Consider the following 25621-nt stretch of genomic DNA (forward strand, 5'->3'; position numbering starts at 1 on the left):
TACGAAAACTGAAAGTATCCTGCAAATTAATACCGGAAATAAATAACAACGGTGCGTCCTGCAAAATATTCCCGACGAAAAACACTGTCAACAAATATCGGCTGTTTTGCGGTTACCCGGACCTGATTTTGTCCTGACACGAGGAAAGTTTGCTCGAGGGGAATGAAAGCATGGAAATACCTCCAAAAAAGTGCGAAGTCGACATTGCAGGTTTAAATTTTAAGTAAAAAAAACTTCAGAAAATAGAGGAAATTTAGAAGTAAAAAAAATAATAATATGCGTGGCCAAATAATGTGTGCGGACGCAAAAAAAAAAGTTTTTTTTTTTTTTTTTCGTTTTTCGAATTTTAGGTGCGGCAAATCCGACGAACAAATGATCAATTTGTTGTGGCCTAAGCAATACATTTCTTTATACATATTATCATCATGATCATTTAAATGGTTAAACCTGAGATCAGTACGTGTCATGCTATAGTCATGCTATTTGCAACAGTAAGTTAATTTCCATAACCTTTTTTTGTCTTTTATAACTCAATGAAAAAACATAACAAACTAGAAATGTGTCCATAGGACACGGATGCCCCCACTTCGATTTTTTGTCACAGAAAATAAGCCATAATGATTATTCAGGATAATCTGCACATATAGGATAAGTTGAGTTGAGTTGGGTTTTACGGCATCGCAAGACTGTATAGGTTATATGGCGCCATTCAGGCAGGAAAAAAACTTGTTGGATCCACATTGGACACATACTTTTCAAGAATTAGATTGGAAACATATATTTTTGAAGTATTTTTGGCAAAAAAGGGCCGTAACTCCTAAATGACTAAAGCGATTTCCATGACTATCGAACTTGATCAAGATATTATGGTCACAAACATGTGTTTAAAGTTTGGTGAGGATTGGACAAACAGTTTTCAAGAATTAGATTGGAAACATATATTTTTGAAGTATTTTTGGCAAAAAAGGGCCGTAACTCCTAAATGACTAAAGCGATTTCCATGACTATCGAACTTGATCAAGATATTATGGTCACAAACATGTGTTTAAAGTTTGGTGAGGATTGGACAAACGGTTTTCAAGAATTAGATCGGAAACAATCTTCGGGACGTACGTACATACAGACAGACAGACGTACGTACTGACAAGGGCAACCCTATATGCCGCCACTTTGTGGGGGCATAAAAATCAAATACTAATAATTGCACATTAATTGCAAAATGATGCACGCTGCATCAAGTAAGTTACCTTAGCGTATTATCCATGTAAAAGCATATTCAATATTTGTGAACCAGCTTAACATTCAATAAACTGTTAAATTGAACATTTCATTAGAAAATTTTATTTTCATAAAACTTCCCAAAAAAGTAAATTAATGAATTACAAACGATATTAAAAACGTTTTAAAAACAGAATGCATCGAGCCGGGATCACCGGTAAGACCGGACCCACTACACCATAGAGACAGGTTATTGAAGAAGTTTTTATGAAATATATAAACGATTAAGAACAATTTGTAATTTTGGGAGAGTTTGTACGCAAAAATGTTTACATGCACCGCATTTGTGTAAGAGAGTGACCTTCCATGTTAAAATGACTTCAACGAGAATTTACCGGAAACAAAAATTGAAATTTACTTGACATAAACCACAACAAAAAATACGTACTGTAAATGACTGGGTATTAGACGCCCTTTTTTCCCTCAGATTTCGATGCAAATAAAATGCCTGCATATAATACCCAGCAATTTTTTTAACTTTTTTTCTGAGGTCGATTTCAAGCCGAGAGTTTGTGTCGATTTATGTAGAAAGGGATGTTACTCGCGTCATATTGATCGAGTATATACGAGTTAAAACGGCAGTTGAAGATCGGGATATGGTATATCGTAAGACGTTTATAACTTAAACAAAAATATTTTTTGATTAAAGTTATTCAATATTATTTTGAATAATAAATTGAATTGAACAATAATTAAACTTGCATATAAAAAAGCAAAGTTGGGCACTGTCAAAATATTTTTTGTCAGTTGTACGAGAAGGTGTGAAGAACTCGACTGCCTTTAATCTGTATGTTAATGGTCTTGTTTTTCGCACTTTGTCACATTCTTTATTCTTTTCTGTAGGTGTTGACATTTTGAGAACAAACCCGTACAATATAAGGTTTTTGCATAACTTAACTTTCCATTCTCGACAGTTTATCATTGTATGGTTTTAAAGATAACCGTCGCCATTTTCACAAAAAAAAATTTTTTTATCACTGTCAACAAACATGGTCGCCGAAAATGCTAGACGATTTAACATCTTTTCTATGCGTCTTTTAACCAAAAACATAGATTAAAAGTTTTTTTCTTGGACTTTTCACAGATTTTTTTCCCTGCGTCTATTACCCTCTATCGTCTTATACCCAGTCATTGACGGTAGTTACCGGAAGTATCATTAGCGACATCGATTTTGGACAACCACTATCGATTGTCGCCGACATAGCATTGTCATCGACGATTAATCGATTGTACTTGATTATCATTTCATCACTAGGATTACCACACCACAGCCAATTTCCTAGCGAACCCGCCGGGTCACCAGATAAAAACACTTTGCCACTGTGCTAATATCATATATATTTTAAATGAAAAATAACTACAAAACTATGCTTTATCGATAAATAAACAATCTCTTGTATATAGCAGACATGCACTGCCTGGTGCGAGGTAATTGAATGTATTCTGGGGCTGCGTTCTCTGCAGTGTTTGGTTAATAAAGTACCGTACATACAGAGAAGCCAGACCCCTTTAAAAACAACGTCAAATTGTAACACTCAAATTTTTTACTTGCATTTTCAAAAAGCTGCTTACTTTTTTCCCGAACTATTAAATTAGGTTAATGTAGCATTCTATGTCATATAATAAAGTAACAAAAGTCAGTACAAGTGAGTTCTAGTTAAATATTTATGAACAGGGCTTCTTAAACCCGGCAACTTGCCGGTCTGGACGGATATTGACCAAGCCAGACCAATTTCAGTTTCAAAAACTGTCGAAAAGGTCCGAAATTTTCTTTTTTTATAATTTATGTCCAAAACGACTAAGTCAGTAAAAATTGTAGAAATTGTAATCCACAAACATTCTTGGGTCATTCACACATTCAAAATTACCCCCCAATAAAAGTGACCTAGTTACCATCAGACCAATGCGTCCAGCTACTTTTTCCGCTACGCTGAACACGCAATATCTGTTAATAAGCAGGTGCTTGCAATTGGTCCAATCACGTGCAGTGGTAGGTCGCAGAAGACACAATTAAGCACAATGTGTTAATTATGTGCTTGCAGCTATCCGGTTTTAAAGATAAATACAACTGTCAGCAGGGACATTTGCAAATTGCGAGTGACTTTTTCTAGACCACAAAATGTTTAAAGGAATGTAGAATAAACATGAACTTAACTCCGCTACGTAGTCGAGTGTAAACAGCATATAAGTGGCATGTTTACACTACCAGTATAAATAAGACAGTACAGAGTCACGCTCTAGTAAGTTTTCAAAAATAGAACAAATATGGAAAAGGCCGAGTTTTATCTCGAATCTTTCCGGGATGCTGCAAGGCGTGCATAATACAAAGTGAATACAAATGAAGTAATCACCTAGCTCAATCATTTGCTAATTTTAGTGCTTTTGAGCACTATATGTTAAACCCCATCAACCTTTAAAAAATATTTCCGCCTAACTGTCAAAGTGAATAAACTTCTTCGATCGATGTGTAAATTTCTACTTTAATTAGACAATTTTATAAGGGAATAAAAAAATAATAAAAAACTTTTGCGAGTGCTCCTCCAAGTTAAATTCGAACCCTGATTGTCAGTGTTAATCCGCAATTTAAGCATTAATTAAAGTTCCGAATTAATTAACCTAGTCTATAGGATATCAACAGCGACACGCTTGATTAACTACAGAGTCTAAAAGCTGAGTGCGCCGCTTACGTCATTTTAATACACTGTAATGAGAAATTTGTTATCGATATCAAACTTATAGCCCCGATTATAAATCTAGATATATATGATTATTCAAGATTATCAGTTGAATGTTGACCCACTGTAGTAGCATTGAGCAAATAAATCATTATACTGTTTCACTTTTTGTCGTCTGACCGCTTCCCGCTGGCCACAGTTAATTACGATCTTAGCGTTTCTTGTTAGAAACGCCACAGAACTCGATGAGAATCTCATTTGAAATTAAGTTTGTATCAATTACTATCTACTTCGGGTTCTAGTCAGCCCTCCTACGATTTGCCACATTGCGAAAAAATATTGACCGAATACACATTGCGAAAATGTGTGACATTCATTTCTATTTAGTCAGACTTTTGAACAGGTCTTTTTTTGGACGGGGGAGATTTTTTTTTTTTGGGGGGGGGGGGGGGGGGTATGTCGCCGGGTCCGGACCGATTTAGGTTCCAAACTTTTAGAAGGCCTGTTTATGAACAAGTATCAAACATTACTTTTTTATAAGGCCAAATAAAAAATAGGTGCGTTTCAGGTAACGCTGCCAAAAAAAATAGGGTAGGTAGGTCGGAATATTTTTTTCTTTTTTTTATATATTGATTTAAGTTACTGTTGACTCAGACTGTAACAAAAATAAAAGTCATCAATTTTCAGGTTTATCAGCAGTTTTTGTGTCGCCTGAAAAGACGACATATAGGCGTTACTTTTGTCGGCGGCGTCGGCGTCCGCGTCCCATTTTCGCTTGTCCGGGGTATATCTCCTAAACTATTAGTGGTATCAACTTGAAACTTCATATGTAGATAGATCTAATTGAGGGCAAGTGCAGTGCTTAAGAACTGTTACTCTTGCTTCCATATTTTTAAAGTTATTGCCCTTTGTTATTTTTCATGCTTAAAGTTTTGTCCGGGGCATATCTCCTAAACTATTAGTGTTATCAACTTGAAACTTCATATGTAGATAGATCTAATTGAGGGCAAGTGCAGTGCACAAGAACTGTTACTCTTGCTTCCATATTTTTAAAGTTATTGCCCTTTGTTATTTTTCATGCTTAAAGTTTTGTCCGGGGCATATCTTGTAGAATATAAGAGTTATCAACTTGAAACTTCATATGTAGATAGATCTCATGGAGGGCAAGTGCAGTGCACAATAACAGTAACTCTTGCTTTCTTAGTTTTAAAATTATTGCCCTTTGTTAATTTTCATGCTTAAAGTTTTGTCCGGGGCATATCTTGAAGAATATAAGAGGTATCAACTTGAAACTTCATAGCTAGATATATCTCATTGAGGGCAAGTGCAGTGCACAATAATAGTAACTCTTGCTTTCTTAGTTTTAAAGTTATTGCCCTTTGTTAATTTTCATGCTTAAAGTTTTGTCCGGGGCAAATCTTGAAGAATATAAGAGGTATCAACTTGAAACTTCATAGCTAGATAGATCTCATTGAGGGCAAGTGCAGTGCACAAGAACCGTTACTCTTGCTGCCATATTTTTAGAGTTATTGCCCTTTGTTAATTTTCTTGCTTAGGTTTTGTCCGTGGCATATCTCGTAAACTATAGGAGGTTTCAACCTGAAAATTATTCCGTAGGTATATCTGATTGAGGGTTCAAATGCCACCTACAATTGAAAGTTAAATGGCAACATCATTGTCTATAAATGAATAAAATGCCAATCTAACAGCTATAATGTCGACAGTAAATAATTCGTCAGGCGACACATCCGACTCGCGGAGTTCTAGTTAAACATGTTCCATGCTTCAAAGGAAACATTCTTTATTTGTCTGGTTAAATACTTTGACAATGATGGTTGGATTTCAACTAAGTTATGGTACACCACTCTGCTATTATTAAAGACTTCCCAGGAACGGTTTTACTTTTCTTTATGCACCCTTTGGCTTTCAACTACCCTCTGTAGTATGCTAACCTTCCTGTTACATAATTACATGGAGAGTGGGACAGCAAATTTACCATATAAGCCATCAGCCAATGAAACCTCAATGCTGTCAAGTCAGGACCTGGGGGTTCAGGTTTGAAGAACAAGTAACATGCAGGTTTTATTGCCAAAATTGCACACTTAAGTCTGACATATCAATCCGAAAGTCAGTATCTGACACATTTGTATCTGACAAGAAAATATAGTTCAAGTATTGAAATATACCTGCCACACAACCACAAACTACCTGTAAATCACCTTAGAGTTTGGACACTCTAAAAATTCGGACACTCATTATTATTTTCAAAAATAATTTATTTTGCGTACCTAATTTTCGGACACCCAAAGGACATCGACTGAACTTTTACAGTTACTAAGTCTCACAGACAAAAATGATTGATCTTTATCGTTACAATGCCTGGCTAGATTACCTAACCATATACATCACTGTGATAAGTTAGTTAGTTACTACCCATCCTAAACGATTAATTGCCGTTGAAAAGGAAGCGTGATATATTTAATGGAGGAGGTGTTTATTCATTTCAATGCATGTATAAAATGGTGTTGAATGGGAATTTAATTAACTTGATGAAGGAGTTACACTTACAGGCGTTATAACCATTGATAACAACGGATAAATTAATAAGTGGTAAAATGCAAACATAAAGAAAAAAAGGCAGGTTTAACATACAAGTAGATTAAATGTTAAAATGGTTATTTTCTATGAATTCGGACAGCGAAAAAAATAATTATTTTAAGGTGTCCGAACTCTAAGGTGAATAACGGTAAATACAATCAGAAATCCAACTCTAATATATTGTCAATTTTTCGTATACATTTCGTAACAAATGCTTTTCGTACCCAAATCACATTTTTGTTCAGGGAAAAATAGGTTAGGGTCTGCAGAAAAAAATAGGGTAGGTCGGGTAACCTGAAACGGACCTATTTTTTTATTTGGCCTAAGAACACATGACATTCTTTTAATCAATAGAACAACAGACTATTTTCTGACATTTAATAGTTTATTTATATCTGCAGAAGACACATTCAGGGAAAAAACAACAGTGAATTTTCCATTGCTGTACTTGTCTGCTTGTCAAGGGAGATCACTGTGTTGGAATTTTGTGTACTGCAAATGTGTACTACGTCATCAAAATCGGCACTCGGGATCAGTGTCACATGGGTCTATGCGACATAATATTCGTTGTGTACTCATTAGCGTTCGTCCTCTAGTATTTTGTTTCAAATTAGGGACTCGCAAGTTTCAGCAAGCATTTTTTTATGAGGTAGCTTTCAGCAAAACTAACTGGCATGTAGCAAATATGCGGGAGCTTTAATTCGAGCCCTGCATTATCGGATATTTAAGATAATTGTCAGCCCTTTATTTATGAATAATCAATGAATAATGACATTATTTTAAATAAAGTCGAAACAAAATAACAGACCGGTTCCGTTTGGCGAATTTTAGTATGGCCGAGAATTCTGCCCCACATTTTTGCGATGCTAATTAGGTCATTAATCTATCGCAATGTGGCGATTTGTAAGCGGTGCTTTAGAGCCATTTCCCACATAGAAATAAACGCCTAATGAGGAAAGGCTTAAAAAAGACTATAGATTGATTTTTAGTTTATTTTAAAACAATAAATTATTTGTTTTTTTGCAAAATTTTGCAGCACACCCTGTTGTATTTACGGGTCTTCAATTTTTGGCAGTAGGTGATCCTTAACCTTAGTGGTAAGGTAAGGACACAGGTCTTGCACGCAACTCGTCGTCTTGGTATGTTGAACACATGTGGCAAGTTATTTTAAAATCTGTCCAATTACAAGAGAAAGTTACAGCCAGGACACGAGAGTTGAGCCGGAAGGACGGACAGACCGATGGACAAAGTGGCAACTATATGCTCTCCCTTTGGGGAGCATATTAAAATTGCTGTCAGAAGTATTGTCAAAAAGAATGAACATTCTTACCTAAGGATCCCCTAACCATCAGTCCAAACAAACAGGCAAACACAAAAGCTGCTGTGTCTGAAAAAGAGTCATATATAACCACATTATCAAAACAGATATTATATATGATGGTAAATATCTTCCAGTCTTCACCTTTTATTATGATTTTAAGGTTATATCAGAACCCACTAGAGCTATCACAGGAGTGATTATTATCTCCTAGATGGCATCTGGAAACAGATAAATATAAGCATTCCGAACTCCTCAGCCATTTTTATCAAAATCTCGGATGTATGCCGGTACATCAGTTGAAGTATTTCATAAAATTTTGATCATTTAAATGTAGTGCTTTAGAGTTGTATTTATTGATTTAAGTTTAATTTGATTGCCAGTAAAGTGTATTAAAGGCAAAGCGGACATTTACGTACCGCTTTTTGAGTATGACTAAACCGTCCAAATACATCCGAGGTTGTTTTTGATAAAAATGGCCGAGGAGCTCAGAATGAAATATAAGTTGTAACAGCCCTGAACTATATATGCAGCAGGACATTCCCTGGTGCACAACTTCATTGTGACTGAACAAGTTCATTTCCCCAATGTTTCTTGACCTAAGACAGGGTCACTCATCGAAATTAGACTTTTTGATTAACAAGCCCGAATTCGTATACTTTTGCTATACAACACATTTTTTAACAGGCCCTACTATATAAAATTCAGAATTTGCGCATTTAGCCTGGCAGACATTCTCCCAGTGCAGGGCTTGTGGGTTTGTATTAATTTCAACCACAGCAGTGTACTGTATTCACTCAGTCATAAGTCGACCAAAAACAGATCTTAAAACCACCCTGCCCCAACTTATGGTTCATCCAAAATTCTGACTTTTTGGACCAAAAATAGACCCTCGACTTTATATTGTGAGGTTGGTATTTACACTGAATGCCACAGTATACTGTGATCTCTGTAAAGACTATAATGGAGTATATACATGAAATGGCAATTGAAAACGTTAATGAGGCCCAAAAAAAATAATTGTTTGTTTAGGGTAACCTTCCCAAAATCTTTAGGTAGGGTAGGTAGGGATTTTTTTATTTATTTTTCAAAATCTGTCGTAAGTTCAGAGTGTTTCCTTGCACATGGCAGTCTTTCCTACATTACTGTCATTGCCTGACTTTGTTTTATCATATAAACAATCATTCTGATCGTCCAATTTGCATTTATCCGCCCTTCTTAACTCTCTATTTGCTAACGAATAATTTTTTGCTCAGAAACGGAAAAAAAAATAGTTAGGGTCGGCGCATTTTTATAGGTAGGGTCGGGTAACCTGAAACAGACATATTTTTTTTAGGCCTAATGGGTCTATATTTCGTAGGATCTTGAATTCGTGGATCACCCAACCCACAAAAACCACGAACATTAATGTCCCATGATCATTATTGATTTCACAGTATATTATATCAATCTATATCAGTAATTATATGACTACAAACTAATTCATTCATTGAAATACACCTGATCAAACAGAGATCTCTATCAGTTAGAAAACGAACAATATCTGAACGATAACAATTATTATGCTTCAGTGTGCGAGTAGAAATAATGTATTTATGTCCCATCTGAAATGTTCCATTAAATGAACAGCAGGGGATAATCATGCCAAACATTCCTTAAACTAGGACTTTAAAAACCAAAACAGTTTATTTAGCTTCCATATTTTAACACATGTTCATTATGCACCAGTCATTTGAAACCACAGCCCCTCCAAGTCTGGGGAATAGTGGGGACTTTGACTTTGGGTCCAGCCAATCCCAGGTAAAATCCAAGCCCTGCATATCAAAACCACCGGATTCAGTCAGCACTGCAGGGCCACCTGTTATGTAAAAACATGGCCCATTTCCCCCACTATCACCAGTATACCCTCAGACCTTGGGGGGCTATGGTTACAGTTGACTGGTGCATTATCTTGACTAGACATCTATAAAAGTGTCGTTGAAACGTCAGACGATTCTGTCCTCCGTCCTTTGAAGATTATACACAACGATTATTTTGAAAATCAACCAGCAATGTTTTCTAATACACTGCCTAGGTTAAATGGTTTTGGAGTTTTGAAATGCCATTTTTCGCTTATTCATGGGCCATAACTTTGGATATACTATGTGCAGTGGCAAACAAAACCTCAGGTGCACAACTTCATCACATGAACAACATTCCCCCAAGTTGCATGACTCAAGGTGAAATAGTTATGAGATTTTGATTGACACAAATCCGTCGATAACTCAGGTTTTACTACACGTGTGCAACGGAAAAGAAAATCCCAGGTGCAAAATTTCATCACCTTAATGACATTCCATCAAGGTTTCTAATGACTCCAGTTAAAATAGCTACGAAATAGAGTTTTAAGCAATACAAACTTGTAAAACTACAGACAGTTGAACAATTATTAGGGCCAATCTATATGGTCACCAATTTTTGTAGGGCATAAAATATTACCCAGATTGCTTTGCAAACAGATATGTAGAGTGTAGAGTTTGATTGTGATTTGACAAAGTTATGGCCTCTTGAGCAGGGTCATCTCAGCAAATATGGGGAAATACTGGGGCAAGTCATCACCCTTTACAAAGATAATAAAATAAAAAAACTTTTTTTTATGTAAGTTATCACTAGTAACAGCACGGACCTATAAACCATGGATTGGCAACTGCCCCATATCGGTGAAACGATAAGAAATAATAATTTACCCACAATCCTTAGCGTGCGCTTGGCAAATATCGGAAAATTCCGCCGAATCTCTGATCGGTGATTAACGGCGATCTTCGGTTATTTCCGCCAACTCTGCTAATAATGCCTTGTTCATTATATATTTAATTATAATTAGTAACTGTGATTTTAATTAGGTTCAATTGGACTATTATCAACTCAAATGAAAGTACCGCGCATTTGAGTCAATTTTAATTAATGTTTTCCTACATTTATATATTCGGCAGATGTCGGACGTCACGATAATGACCACACGGTAAGATCTCAGAATGAAATCCCGCTGCACGCGTGAGTTTGAGATTATCACATTAACACAGATGAGAGTTGCCAATCCATGGTTTATAGGTCCATGGTAACAGTAACCCCATCATTATTAATAAGCCTGGGATATTATTAAATAAAAATGGGGGTGTGGAGCGTGGTCAAAGAGGTGTGTCAAAACAATGCACCCTGCCCCTGTCAGTGGCTTGATGACAAAGGCTCATTAAAGTCATAATAAATCAGTTCAACTAGCCAAAATTATATTTTACACATACTTGGAACATGTATATCATCATTATAATACATTGCCTTAAACATAAAATGAGATCTGACAAAATTCAAAAGTACCCAATACTGCATGTAATATGAAACAAGTGAAGAATATTCGACCAGCGAAAACGTAAACAAAGACCAATTCTCGTTGAAAATTATAACTTCTTCGTAAGCTACAAACAAAAAACCTGGCTCATTGATGCAGTGGCCCGTTATGTACACGTTAACACCGGTATCCTTGTCGAGAGAAACAGTCTATGACGAAAATGTTTCAAAATGGGAATTATCACAAGCGCTGGCCAGACGTTGTTCTGTCAAAATCAATTAGCGAAAGCGGCCGAAGGACGGGAACCACCTGAACACTCAACCCTTGACAGAACAATGTCTGTTATGTTTAAGGCAATGTATTATATTGATGATATACAAGTTTCAGTGTATGTAAAATATAATTTTGGCTAGTTGAACTGATTTATTATGACTTTAATAAGCCTTTGTCATCATGCCACTGCAGCCCCTGTTAGGCGGGGTGGACAAGCAAATGTCAAGGGCAAAGGATGCCAAATATATGCCCTCTTCCCATAAGTGTGTGGGGGGCTTAAAATCGACATGCAGAAGGGAGTAAACGCCCTCCCACACCAACCCCCACAAAAGAATGAAACATTTTCTAGGGAAGGTCACGAGTGCAGTTACAAAATATTTTTAAACAAATAACAATACCCATCTACCGCAATACAGAGTTACCTTGAATGCTCAATAGTTAATCACTTTTTAAAAGTTAAATTTGATTAAATTAATACCCCAAAAGACATACCATATTTAAGCAATCTCGTCAAAAACAATGAAGTGGCCATTTTTTATAATTAATTCCCGCCATGAACCTTGATCAATGAAAGCGTCTGCTTGACATGAATATGTCAAAACGGCCGGTGCGAGAACGGACCTATGAACCTTATTTACTGTTTATAGGTCCGTGGTGTACGGAAGTATTTTGACACTCATAGAATCAGTCCCCTGGTTTTAATTCTTTTGAAAAAGTTACTCCTTCTTTGTAAAATATTGACACCTCCTATAAAAGAATGACTCCCAACGGTCTTGTCTATAAATGTCTTTAATTTGATGCTGGATTATTAGATAGCTTTATAATCACGTGTAACCATTTAAAGTTGCACTCTCACAGAATGACAGTTTATATTTTTATTATGAAAATTCTTGTCTTAGAATCAGCTGATTTTAGCATTATTGCCTTCAATTCAGTCATATAAGATTACTCACACAGATCCCCCCCCCCCCCCGATCTTAATCATCAATTTTCGAATGCAAATGTGGAAAACTGCAAATTCTCATTCTATGGCATTGTAAAAATAATTTTATTATTTTTTATGAAGTAAACAAATAACTCTATTACTTCATTTCTATATAAAAAAAACTCAAGAACTCGACTGCAGGACACTCAGATCCCAGATCTGATAGACAGCAAACGGCAATAAAGATTGAGATCAATACACAGAACTTTGTGTACTATATCCGGATTTGGGGCGTGGGTAGGGTCCAATTTAGAAGGCTTAAACTTATATTTCAACTCATTTTGGTGCCAGAGAATGTAGTACAATGCCTAAAATAAATTCCCAGATGTCTTACCCGTAGTGTAAATGGCTTACAGAACACCGTACGTTGTGGGGGTGTTTTGCTGTAAACAATTTAAAAAAAATATGTGTAATGAGATTAACGAATTTGTTTTACGTTAGACAAGGCTGTGTATGAGTTGCAATCTGGTAAGCTTTTTTCTCTAAAATGTCATACGTTTTTTTTTCAGTTTCATAATTTTGAAAATATTTGCTTGTATCAAACATAATACAGACTTTTCGATGTTAATTAGTCTATGTTGTCTCAAACAGATGCCAAATCTTCAGCGGAATTACAATTCATGATATTTTTTCAGTCTGCTCAAAGATAGTTGTAAAACTGTAAATTGTAGTATAAGTAGAAAAATCAGCTTAGACCAAACTTTGGCTGCAGCCAATCAAAAGAAGATTTAGCACCTTGAAAGGACCAAGCCCCTTGCAGCCTCTTTGTCCGGTTAATCGTCGCAACTTCATTGGCTACGTGTTTACTTCAATTCTTGTAACGTCCTTTTTCATTGGACAAATACAATTTTGGCAAATCTCTAAAAGTTGTGTCCTTCCTCGTGGGAGTTACGGATCCGTGGTCTAGTGATAACACTCATGACTGTCAATCCAGGGGTTGTAGATTCGATTCCCTGCCGCATCACTAAAAATACTAATCGTCTTTCGGGAGATACGTTAAAAGGGGGTCCAGTGAGACATTGCTATACACTGGTGCACATTAATGAAACCAGGGTTACATTATGACTGTGCACTATGCTCCAAAAACTTAAAATGACTAACAATCTAGTCGGAGCACTCGCCGAATGGGCAAGGCCCGAGTACGAGTATAAATAAAGCTTACACGTTTGAGAGTTACTTTTACTGTTATAAAATCTGATAATGAATCGATAACAAAAGACATTTATTTTTTTGGTCAGAATTTTGCTTATCTTTGCAGACGATTTCAACAGTTCTATTAATTGCAAATTTGTTAGTTTTGCCATTCAACTGATAGTTCGATGGTTGCTTTTTTACAATAAATTTCATATACTTTGACTATTGACATATACATGTACATGTATGTCTTTCATTGATAATAAATCGAGGAATTAGACACAATTCTTGATATGTTTTTTTTTAATGTAGGAAAGCACAGCACAGCGGAATGAATAATATTTTCTGACGACAATCTGATTTTACGAAAGTGATAATAAAATTGTTTAATCAATTTACAGTTGGGAACCAAATTATGATTATACATGTAGTAAAAACTTCAAAAGCTGTGGCATAATAGGAACGTGATAAAAAACAACGTCATTTTGAGTTTTCACCCAGATAATAGCAAAACATGACACGAAGTCACCTCAGTTTAATAAAACTCAGTTTAAGAACTTTAATACAGAAGCATTTTGCTGAATACACCATTTTCATAAAAAAAAGCAAATTTTGTATACGTGCAGTATTTTCACAGATTTGTATATAAGTGGGGATTTATACTACTACTACTATACTCATTTTTCACATTTGTATGACTATTTGAATACGGCTATGATTAATATGAACTTCGATCCATATATCGAGTCTCATTGTTATATTGGTTTAAATCAACAGGTATTTCCCAATAGTGATCGATTTTTATTATCTCTATTGGGTATTACCTTTGCGTCCGTGAGTCAATATTGTGTCAATTAAGTTACCATTATAACCTGTTCATAAGTGTTTAAAGTGGATTTGATAGGGGTAGAGGGTATGTTTTACTAGTGATCTACTTTTTCGATACTTTTTGTTTTGCTGAATTTAAATTGAATGCATTCTTTTGTTGTTTTATTGTACTCATTTTTTTTATCTACTTGTATGCTACTTTTCTTTCATTGTATCCGTGTTAATGTGTTGTGTCTTTTATAAATCACATATCTAACATAAATAACACTGGGAACAAATCATGATTGTTGAAAAACACAAACATTATCACAGAAGTATAGCAATTAAAATGATACTTATTAAAGGTATAACACGTGTATTTATCACGTATATATGTTTTTCATACATGTGTGCGTATTATTTGAAAAAGCATGAGGCAACGTATGGAATCATGTTGGCGACGTCGCGTGCTTGAAAATGCGATAGAAAAAAATGCGAGATAGCTTTGTTACATTGATCCATTTTTTTATGAATTTGAGGACATATATACAATACTATACATTTTATTCCTTCGGGGGAGTGAAGTGCTCAACTATCATTACATTATTAATATAGCAATGGGCATAGTTATATCATATTTCAGAATATTGGAAACATATATATAAATTATAAGTGCAAAGCATATATATATACATAGTTATTTAAAGCACAAGCAGAGGTATAATTATAATCATTATTTAAAATAGAATATAATAACCAATTTATACACAATATATGAGCCATCAAAATAAGTAACATAGATCATAAAGAGTTGTATACAGCCAACTAGAATCTTTTCTTGTTAAATATGGATTATTATACGAACTTCAGAGTGGTTTTAGATGTAACTATTTAACTGACTCCTGCCTAATTCATTTGACTGACCATATAAAACAACAAAATTCCCTGATCCAATAAACAAATACAAAGGAAATTCGACCCTGAGACATCAGTGCAATAAACAAGGGATGCACAGCAGGGAATTAACATGACAAACATGACATTCCTTAAACTAGGCCTTTAAATAATCAGACGGGTGTAAACATGTATGTGCAGGCTTAAAATAAGGCTTCGATAAGAAATCGAACAAGGCAAATTTTAGTTCCGCGTTCAGAATGTGATATGATATGGTTCTATATTTAAAATCAATTATCTCAATACTGTTTGAAAAAATACCATCTATAAGGATCAGATTTCATTAAAAATGTAGGGTTGAAGAGGAAACAAACTTCTAGTATTTACTTATCAGTATAATTCTTCATCATTTTAATTTTGGATTGTTTAATCAGTTTGAATAATTCAGTTTGCGCTTAATCTTATCCATACCAGGACGTAGCAACCGTTGTGTTTATTTCTGTATATGTCTGTTTATTTATATAGTTCACGGGCCAATCTACACATAAGTGGACGTCTCAATTTTCAAGCCAATTGACAAGACACGAAAATGCAAGGTATTTCGCAATTCTTATTGAATAATACAGTCAATGACATGTATGTTTTAAAAAGTATTTAATTTATTTCAAAATATCCTTTTACAAAATGTATTAATGCAGTTGTAAGCCATTTGTTATGAAAACAGTATTAAGAATAAAACGTTTTTCATAAACTATTAAGGGTACTTCGGGCATTTTCGTCGGTAAATTGACTGGTTTTTGAAACTATCGTCTGTTGCAACACCATTTAGTTAGATCAGGCAAAATACCATCTGCGGTATCATTGTTTTGAAGAAAAAAAATGTAGAAATAATTACTACATGAAGAACTTCCAATATGTTGTTGAAGCTGTTACATTCTTTTTTCAATCAAACTGTCGAATCAGGTTTTTAATATTATGTCGATCTGGACGCGATGCTTACTGAGCTTGACCGTCAGTTGAGTAGAGTAATGTTTTCCGTTACTTCTACGTGGCAGAGAACAGTATAGTGTTGAATACGACTAGATACTAGTATGAATGGTGGTGTTAGTAGTTTATACTAATGAGCACATTGAAGGGTCCCGGAGTGACAGTTCAACCACCGCACACCTATCCTGGGCGGTGAACCAGTACTAGGTGCCTTCACTTCTGCAAGGAACTGACAACTTCTGTACATGCCAGGGGCAGTGGTACAGTGCGAATGGTCGTAGAAAGGATTTCATAACCAATCACAACAGAAGTTACCTGGTCCGCCCGGGAATCGAATCCTGGTTGTCCGATTAACAGTCCAACGCTCTACCGACTGAGCTTACCGGGCGGACTACCGATAAGATTGTTTGTCATTTTAGGTTTTTGGAGCATTGTGCACAGACAGCCTAAAACCATTGTTAGAACTACCCTAGTTCTTTAACGTGCACCAGTGTATAGCACTGTCATACGGGACCGACATTCAACGTCCTTCCCGGAAGGCGACTAGTATGTTTTTAGTGATGCGGCGGTGAATCGAACCTGCGATCCCTGGATTGATAGTCAAGTGTGTTACCACTAGACCACGGACCATTTGTTAACAATACCTTTATGAAATATAAGGCAGTTTCATCAGAATCGATTTCACGCTTGGGATTGTTTTCAGTTCTACTTTTAAAAAAGCTCTCCTAGGAGTGAATTTGCTCCTAGTATTCTGGATGAATCTTGCCCCTTGGATGGTATTCAATATGCAATTTAAGTCAATCTTATGTTGATGAAGCATGCCTTCATTCATCTGTTATCTTTTTATCTTAACAACGTCACAGCAAACAACAAAGTTGGCCCAGACGGCAGCGCGCCCCCTCCTCCTTCCTACACAGCCGGTACCCAGCCCGCATATGGACAGCCGGGAGCTCAGCAAGGCGCATATGGTGTGCCAATCACCGGACAGCCAGGGGTACCTGGTAGGCAGCAATTATTCTTTCGGTTTCTCACGAAAACGACATAACATAAATTTATAATTATCGTATTTTTGTGGCAATATATCATATTGCTATATTTGTCAACTAAACCTTGAACTACTAGTATATATATATAAATGGCATTCGTCCTTGCCAAGTTCTTTCTCTGAGTATGCAGATCATATAACAGTAACCAATGAAATCAAAATTAATTCAAGATTATTTAGTACTTCACGGCTACCGGCCCATTGAACAAAACATACATTAATGTCATGCGGACTATCTTATCAATAGTTTGTATCTATAGGCCAATACCAGAATAGCCAAATTAGGACGGTTTACAATGATAAAACTTGATAGTCTTTCGTGAAGCTTTTGGATTAGTCTTTCGTGAAGCTTTTGGATTTTTTTATGTATCAGATATACTGGCATACAATGTGATTTGCTTATCTTGCTGTTGAATATTATAATACAATAGTTGCGTTTGTTTTCACTTAAATGTTAAACTCTACCAGTAACCTTATGCAGTTTTGCTTCTCATATTGATTACTGCTATGTTCGTTATCCTTATCGTTTAGTTACATTACTCCTTATGCTTTTATATATATCTCCATAAACCCTTGTATTGCTTGTAGCAAAGAGCTTTTGATTTGTATTGCTCTTTCTGTCAATGTATTTGTTAGATTGGTACTCAAGGCTGTCGGAGTAGTCATTGTAAATATTTAATCGCTTAGTTTAAGCCTTCTATAAGTGCCCCCATCCGTGTATAATACACAACTTCTGTGTTTTGATCTTAATCTTTATTATACTGTGCTGTCTATCAGATCACAGATCTGAGTGCACTGCTGTACAATACTGAAGGTTTTATTTAAGAAATGAATAACAGATCTCATCTTAGAGTTTTTTGTTCACTTTTTTCAAATAATCTTAAAATTATAATTACAATAACTTCCTCAGAGCAGGTTAATTGGTCGACACGTTTCGACGCAAACATACATTTTGTCATTGATCTTACAGTTTTCTATTATTTTCATCTTCCTTAACAAATGTTTGTTAAATGTGTTCCGAATGAAAACTATCTGAAACCCATGTGTACGTGCGTTTCAGCTTTCCACGTACCGGTAACACTTAAAACATACTCGATAATATGTACGATTCGTGTTATAGAAAATAAGCGACAAGGGACATCTCTGTCAAGGACTGACATAAAGTTTACATAAACCATCGATAATACTAACACATATTTTACACTTGGATTTGTAAATATATAGTACCAAGTATTCTTTTATTCAACTTTAAGCGACAGAAATCAATGATAATTAATGTCGTATTTATTGTGCTTAAAGCTTTAGAAAATCAATAAATATACAAAACGGTATACAGGCTAAAGTATGTTATAAAGAATATTTTTTGGGACAACCTCACAAAGAGCAGGAATTAATTATCATGTTCATTTTACTGATGGTCTTGGTATTAATTTACTGCATAGAATATACGTTGAATTGATAATGTATTTCGTATATTATATCCTAAACCATGTGTATTTTCAGGGGTTCCGGGCGGGAATCAGGCACCGGTAGTATGGATGCCCAAACCGTCAGTGCCTGGGTGTCCCCCAGGGCTTGAGTACTTGACGGAGATTGACCAAATACTGGTCAAACAACAGATTGACATGCTGGAATGTGAGTAGCACAAATCACCACAAAGGAACGGAAGGCGCAATACAAAATAAGTTTTTCGTTGTACGGCTATTAACCTGCCATACTTCGCATAAAACACTGACATACTTTAGGCATTGACTCCAGTTAGCAGTGGTTTATTTTATATTTGTCAAAAATTGTGCATATACTTTTAGCAGTAGTTAACTGTTTCTTATAAAATATATTTCAGTGTTTACTGGTTGGGAACAGCAGAACAAGTACCGCCTGATGAACAGCATGGGGCAACAGGTGTACTATGCTAAGGAAGGTCTGTACCCAAAACATGATCATACAATAAAGCTAACTAGTATTTGACCCCGGTGGCTCGGTTACGTCTAGGTTTATCGTTGAAGTTTGTCCAAGATAGTGTCTATAAATAGAAAACAACTGCAACTACTGGTCCACACCCTTTCGGAACACAACGGCCATTTTCTATCGAAAACAACCTCGGATGGATATGTACGGTTCACAATGTCAGAAAACTTGACTACGTTGCAAGAAGACTGCGTAGTAATTTCAGCAGTTAAACTTATTAATGGCTTCACTCTCGGGAAACTCACTTATGTATACAATAATATACTTCATTGGCAACCAACTTAAAGTTATTGATACAAAATACACGCAAACCACTACAATTAATCAATGCTATAATTTTAATCTTACGAACTACTTCTTCTGATGTACCGGCATAAATGGCCGAGGTGTTCCGAATGGTACATACAAAGTACATGTAGTAATGTATTTGTCTAGGTCTGAAAGTCAACGTGCTTCACAGCTAATATTATTCAATATGGCCATAGGAATGGTACAACACAACATTTTCTCAAGTCTGATTGCCATCTTGCATTATAGGCCTGCAAGAATATATTACCACACCAGCACGCAGTCATGAATTGTAATGGAATGACTCGTCTATCATGGTTTATGGCTGATGACATTCTGTTATTATTTTACTTTATCTATTTTGGGAGGCAAGAATTCATAATTCAGAAATTTACATTCGGAGCTCCTCGGCCATTTTTATCGAAAACAACATGTTGTTTTCGATAAAATGGCCGAGGAGTTCCGAATGAGAAATTTATACACGTGTAACGGTTACACACCACCATTACCTAAGCGGAGAGCAACCCAGATTGGCCGTATTCACACACCAATTCCAAATAAGTCTGTACTTCTTTGTAGCATATTTTTAGTCTCACAACATCGTCGTCAACCACGGTATTTTCTTCTTTTACACTCCTTTATAAATACCGTCTGGAAATTTACCGACCAAATCTCGTGAATATGCATGAGGCAGGGCAAAACTCTTCTTCCAATGAACTCGCATGCTAAATTGAATACTCTTTAATAAGCCTGAATTGTTAGTTGTCTTCATTGACGAGTACACAACGAAGCATAGCGCAGTACTTCATCGGAGATATCCGACGATGAAATTTATTTGGAATACATGTATGAACTTTTGATCACAAACATGTTCATTCATTGTAGAGTCCGGGGCGTGTGAGCGACAGTGTTGCCAGGCAAACCGATCATTCACGATGCACATTACGGACAATGCGGGAATGGTATGGCATTCTTGTTGAGTTATAGATTCCTAGCTCTATTTATTATTTAAATGATACAAGGTTAACAAATATATGCATGCTAATTGTGTCGTCTAACAACTTTCGTTACAACTTGTACATAGATCAATTTGCAAGGATGCAATGCCTAAAATTGTGAATAAAGACCAAGATGAAACCCTTCATGTAGACATGTGTTACACATTATGACCTTGTGGCTATGTACGTACAACAGTAACATTGTTAAGTGCGCCAGTTGGGTCACGTTCTAGGATTGACGGAGCGTCAAAAACTGATATATGTCATGGAGAATTTTCTGTCAAGTCATCTTTGGATAAATAATAATACGAAAACGTTAAATGCTGTATGACAATTGATGTTATTCAGTTTAACACATTTATTTACATATTTTAATTCTCTTTTAACAGGAAGTTGTCCGCCTGCAGCGCGAGTTCCGTTGTGTGCGTGATAGCTGCTGGTTCGCATGCATGGACTGCTGCGCTCACGTGATCGCCATAGAGGCACCTGTGGGGGTCACCGTGGGATATGTCAAGCAGAAGTATGATAAGGGTTTGCTATGAATGGTTTGAAAACATTATCACTTTTTCGTGTTATTATCAGGTGGCGAATATATGCCGCATTATTATAACGTATTTTCGCCACGCGTAAACACGCAATGACATCAATCAGCCAGCATACCTCATCACACACAGATAATCACATATTCATTTGCGTTCAGCCTGTATAATCACAGTCCCATTGGTGTCCCCAGATGTAGCCCCTGTCCTCCCCGGTTTGGGATCCTGGACGCCGACCAGAACGAGGTTCTCTCTATAGAAGGACCCTGCTGCATGATCCCGTGCACGGACATCGAATTCAAAGTGAGTGTTTGCCTCCACTGTATATATACTCTTTGCCGCGTTGACAAACATACATGTAACAGCGCTACCGACTTTGTGGCAAACATTTGTAATTAAACCAGCTTTTTCAAATTCTAAACTGTTAGATTTATCTTTCCTGCTTCTAAACTTTTTGGACTTTGTTAACGATATTTCAGTATGTGTAACGCTTTTTCTATTACGCACACATATTACTGTCTTTTACAATTTTTCGTATCATCAGTTTCTGTTTTTAGTTTCATCCGCCGAGTAATGAGCGGGTTATCGTCCTCGACAACATATATTATTAATCATTACAACGTTAAAAGTGACTCACTCATGGTTTGTAAAATGCATTTTTAATTACAAAATAAAGTGTGGCAAATCGTAAGGAGTGTTAAAACACAAATACCAAAAGCTGGAACCCTTCAGCAAATGTTGATATTTGCTCAAATATCGTCGTTGAAGACCACAATTTTCATTGGCGTTTATATCGCGATTTAAAATTAATTACGGCTGTGGTGTTGCGTGATTAGTTGATTGACATTATCACGTGATGTTATCAATGTAACCTTAACAGGTAAACATATCCAACTGATAAAGTCCCTGTGGCCGTATGGACTAGCCGGCTATTTTCTAAAAAAAATATTGACTTTACCGGCGTGGGAACACCACTTAAACCAAAATACTTTTTATGCTATAACTGTAATTTTTCTGCACTTTCTATATCAAAAGGTGAAATAATGATAAAGTAAGTGTTTTCAGATGCATAACCGGAAAAAAACTGATTTTAGGTCCAAACAAAAATGAGCGAGTCACTTTAAAGAGATTTTATCATAGACTGATTGAGGGGTTACAAAGTATCAGCTGTCATTGACAACGTGGTTTCAAATAATCTCAATTAAAACAGGTCACGCCCGTTGGAACGAGTTACCACCCTTGACGACGTTTAATATCAATGTTCTCCCCCGTTGAAGGTGATATCCGTCAACAATTAATCATTCATTGATATTCGCTTGTGATGGATCGGAGTTTAGTGGAGTTGCTATCCTTGACATTGCATTTATAAATGGTATTATAATGAAACCATCCCTGCTCGACCAGGCACGAGTCTGAGATACGTCCCAATTATCAAATTATCTCCCATTTTGCAGGTGATATACGTCAACAATAATTCATTGATATCCGCCTGAGTTGGATCGAATATGAGTGGAGTTGCTGACCTTGATAAATGGTATTGAAATCATCTCTCCTCGACCAGAGACGTGTCTGAGTTACTTCCCTTTATCGAATTGTCTCCCATTTTGCAGGTGATCTCCGCCAAAGACGGGTCGGAGGTGGGAAAGGTCACCAAGCAGTGGGCCGGAATGATGAAGGAAATGTTCACGCAGGCGGATAACTTTGGCATCTCATGTATGTTTTGATAATCTCCATTTTCTCATTTTTGTCATTTATTAGCTAATCTGGGGCTTTACAATTTGAAAAGTAGAGGTATTTGCCAAATAATTCTTTAAAGCTGAAGGAAATGCACACATGTATAGCAATTCCCATATATCAGATTGTAATACATATTGTATATTGACTTATATTGTATTATGCACTGACTGAAACAATAAAACACAAGCGTTACCGTTTCTTTCGTACCGATCTTGTATACAATCTTAGAAGGTGACCCGATATGGGATATATGGGGCAAAGCAAATCATATCGGATGAGAGCGAAGCCTGTTCAAATGTTTAACTGGTTCGTTATTCATCGGAATATTCATCGGAATCGGAAAATAGACGCCATTTTGGTACGATATAATTGGTGACCCAATACGGAAAAAATTGGGGTCACCGCGTGACAAGTCCTGGACCAATGGGGTTGCGTCATTCATGATGGAGGCGTGATATTTAATATTTTTATACCTCGCGTGAACTACACATGTTGAATTCTCATTAACCCATCATGGGCAATTTCCTACTGCCACAACACACACTGCCAGTACGGTTTTGACCAGTTGACATGATACTGTCGCATAGCACGTGTGTCTAAAAATAGACTATTTCGGTTTCCCAAGTTTTGAGTTGTAAAGCGTTGTAAATCTGTAATTTACATATATGCTCATCCTCGCCTCGTATAACAGTATTTCCCTCATGTTGTCAATATGTAATGTCACACTGGGAGCCATGTGATTTATATAATACTGCACCAGTCAATTGTAACCAAGACCCCCACCCACCCTCCCATGCCGGGGAAAAGCGGGGACTTTGACTTTCGGTCCAGCCAAGCCCGGATAAATACCCGTCCTGCGAGGACGTGGTTACAATTGACTGGTGCATAATGATCTGGGAAGAATACCGTCATTAAAATTGTTTAGACAGCCTATTGTTGCTTTTCTTCAGTTTGCTTTTAGTCAATGATATTTTATTTTTACAAAATCATGAAGTTTGTTTCATCATGGTAGATTTTACAAACGTTTGATCAATTTCTCGAAACTTCTTAAGCTTTACAGGCTTAAGTCGCATATTTCAATTAGCCAAAATACATACTTAAAATGGGTTTTGATAAATGAAAAATGGTTTATTCGGATAATCATGCAGATTATTCCTCCATAATTTCTAAAAGTTCTTGACGAAGTAAATAAAACACATTTTATAGAACAACAAATATAGTGATATTAGCTTAATCCTGTTTTAAGGGACTTCAGAAGTTCGAGAAATTGGGGCCAGATGACTTAGTATGACTTTTATATAGACCTGTATAATACATGTTTGGGTTGTATACTTTGCGTTCCGGTTGCATGAATCAGAATTACAAAAATATTTGAATAACTGTTTTAGTTCCCATGGATCTGGACGTCAAGATGAAGGCGACGATGCTTGGAGCATGTTTCCTCATTGTAAGTAAAATCAAAGCTTTAAAAAAGAACTTCTGGGACGGTATTCATCAAACTTATTAAGTCATTTCCTAACTTAAGTCACTTTCCTAATTCTAGTATTTCTCTTCAGTCATATGAAATATTTTTTTAAAGAACTTCCAAAAGACATCATTTTCATTGACATTACTGAAAAAAACATACTTAATTGTTAACAGCACTTATCCATCTCTTAATTTGACAATGAAAATTCTAAGAAATCGACTTAGGTTAAGAAATGACTTAAGATGCTTTATAAATACGACCCCTGGTATTTTAAGAAAAACCGATAGCGTAGCGACTCAGCCACTAGGACTGATATCTAAAAATAAAAACAACAACACTTATTTTTAAAGTGAGATGTTGTTGCTCTTCGGATCAAGTTAAAAGTAAGATTCGAATCCCCCAAAATAATACATGGTGTACTTCTTCTGAAATAGATGCTGAAATGAGAATCAGTTTTTTGAAAAACACTCAAAACACTTAAATGTCAATGTAAACCTATTGTGTCAGAAATTATGAATATTTTTGTACTTAGTATAAAAAGATCCAGTAGTATATATCATAAAACTTAATATGCACACATTTTATTACGAGTTTATGATATATATATATATATATCCCCCCCCTCTCTCTCTCTCTCTCTCTCTCTCTCTCTCTCTCTCTCTCTCTCTCTCCCGCTCTCTCCATCTCTCTCTCTCTCTCTCTCTCACTCTCTCCATCTCTCTCCATCTACATCTCTCTCTCTCTCTCTCTCTCTCTCTCTCACCAAACCTGTCCCTCTCGCCAAAACAACCCCAACTCGCCATAACCAAGCACTTTCATTAAACATTTTTTTATAACAGGACTTTATGTACTTCGAACAACGGCCAACAACAACCGCCACTATTGAACCTGATGACGTCATACGTGAGCTAGTACGGACATAAGTGCGGACGACTAGAATGAAGCGTCTGTGATGTCGATCAATATCATTTGGACGCTCTTTACAAGCATTGCTGTGATTCGTGTTAACACACACATAAAAAACAATTATATTTTAATAATTATGTTTATAGTAATTTTGTTTAACATTTCTTAAGGTAAAAAAAAGAAATAGTAAATATATCTGGTTATTCTTTTCTCGCTCGGAAGTACATTGTCTTACAGAAAAGGAAGTATCACGCGGCGGAGAAATCCATTTTAAAACTTTAAACTGTCCACAAATGATTTAAAACCATTTAGATCTTGAAAGTCTTTATATGTGTAAAATTTCGGCCAGTGTGTTTTTTGCAACCTCCGCTATCAGTGTGTGTATACCACGTGATAAA

The 25621-nt window shown here is 36.1% G+C and overlaps 1 protein-coding gene across 4 annotated transcripts; it reads left to right on the forward strand.

Moving 5' to 3' along the window:
• The first annotated feature begins 14349 nt into the window (after positions 1-14349).
• On the forward strand, positions 14350-25414 carry LOC128242244 (phospholipid scramblase 2-like). Of its 4 annotated transcripts, none has more exons than XM_052959366.1 (11): positions 14350-14499; positions 15813-15883; positions 17138-17275; positions 18823-18954; positions 19163-19240; positions 20461-20537; positions 20963-21093; positions 21307-21415; positions 22723-22825; positions 24238-24296; positions 25157-25414. In XM_052959366.1, the coding sequence occupies exons 2-11, from the start codon at positions 15877-15879 to the stop codon at positions 25238-25240; spliced, it is 918 nt and encodes a 305-aa protein (XP_052815326.1). In that variant the 5' UTR covers positions 14350-14499; positions 15813-15876; the 3' UTR covers positions 25241-25414. The 4 variants fall into 4 exon arrangements, with proteins under 4 accessions (XP_052815326.1, XP_052815401.1, XP_052815476.1 ...); XM_052959441.1 differs by lacking the exon at positions 14350-14499 and adding an exon at positions 15539-15638; XM_052959516.1 differs by lacking the exon at positions 14350-14499 and adding an exon at positions 15588-15666.
• Positions 25415-25621: the final 207 nt, after the last annotated feature.

This window comes from Mya arenaria, chromosome 1, assembly GCF_026914265.1.
Source record: "Mya arenaria isolate MELC-2E11 chromosome 1, ASM2691426v1".
Classification (NCBI taxonomy): domain Eukaryota; kingdom Metazoa; phylum Mollusca; class Bivalvia; order Myida; family Myidae; genus Mya; species Mya arenaria.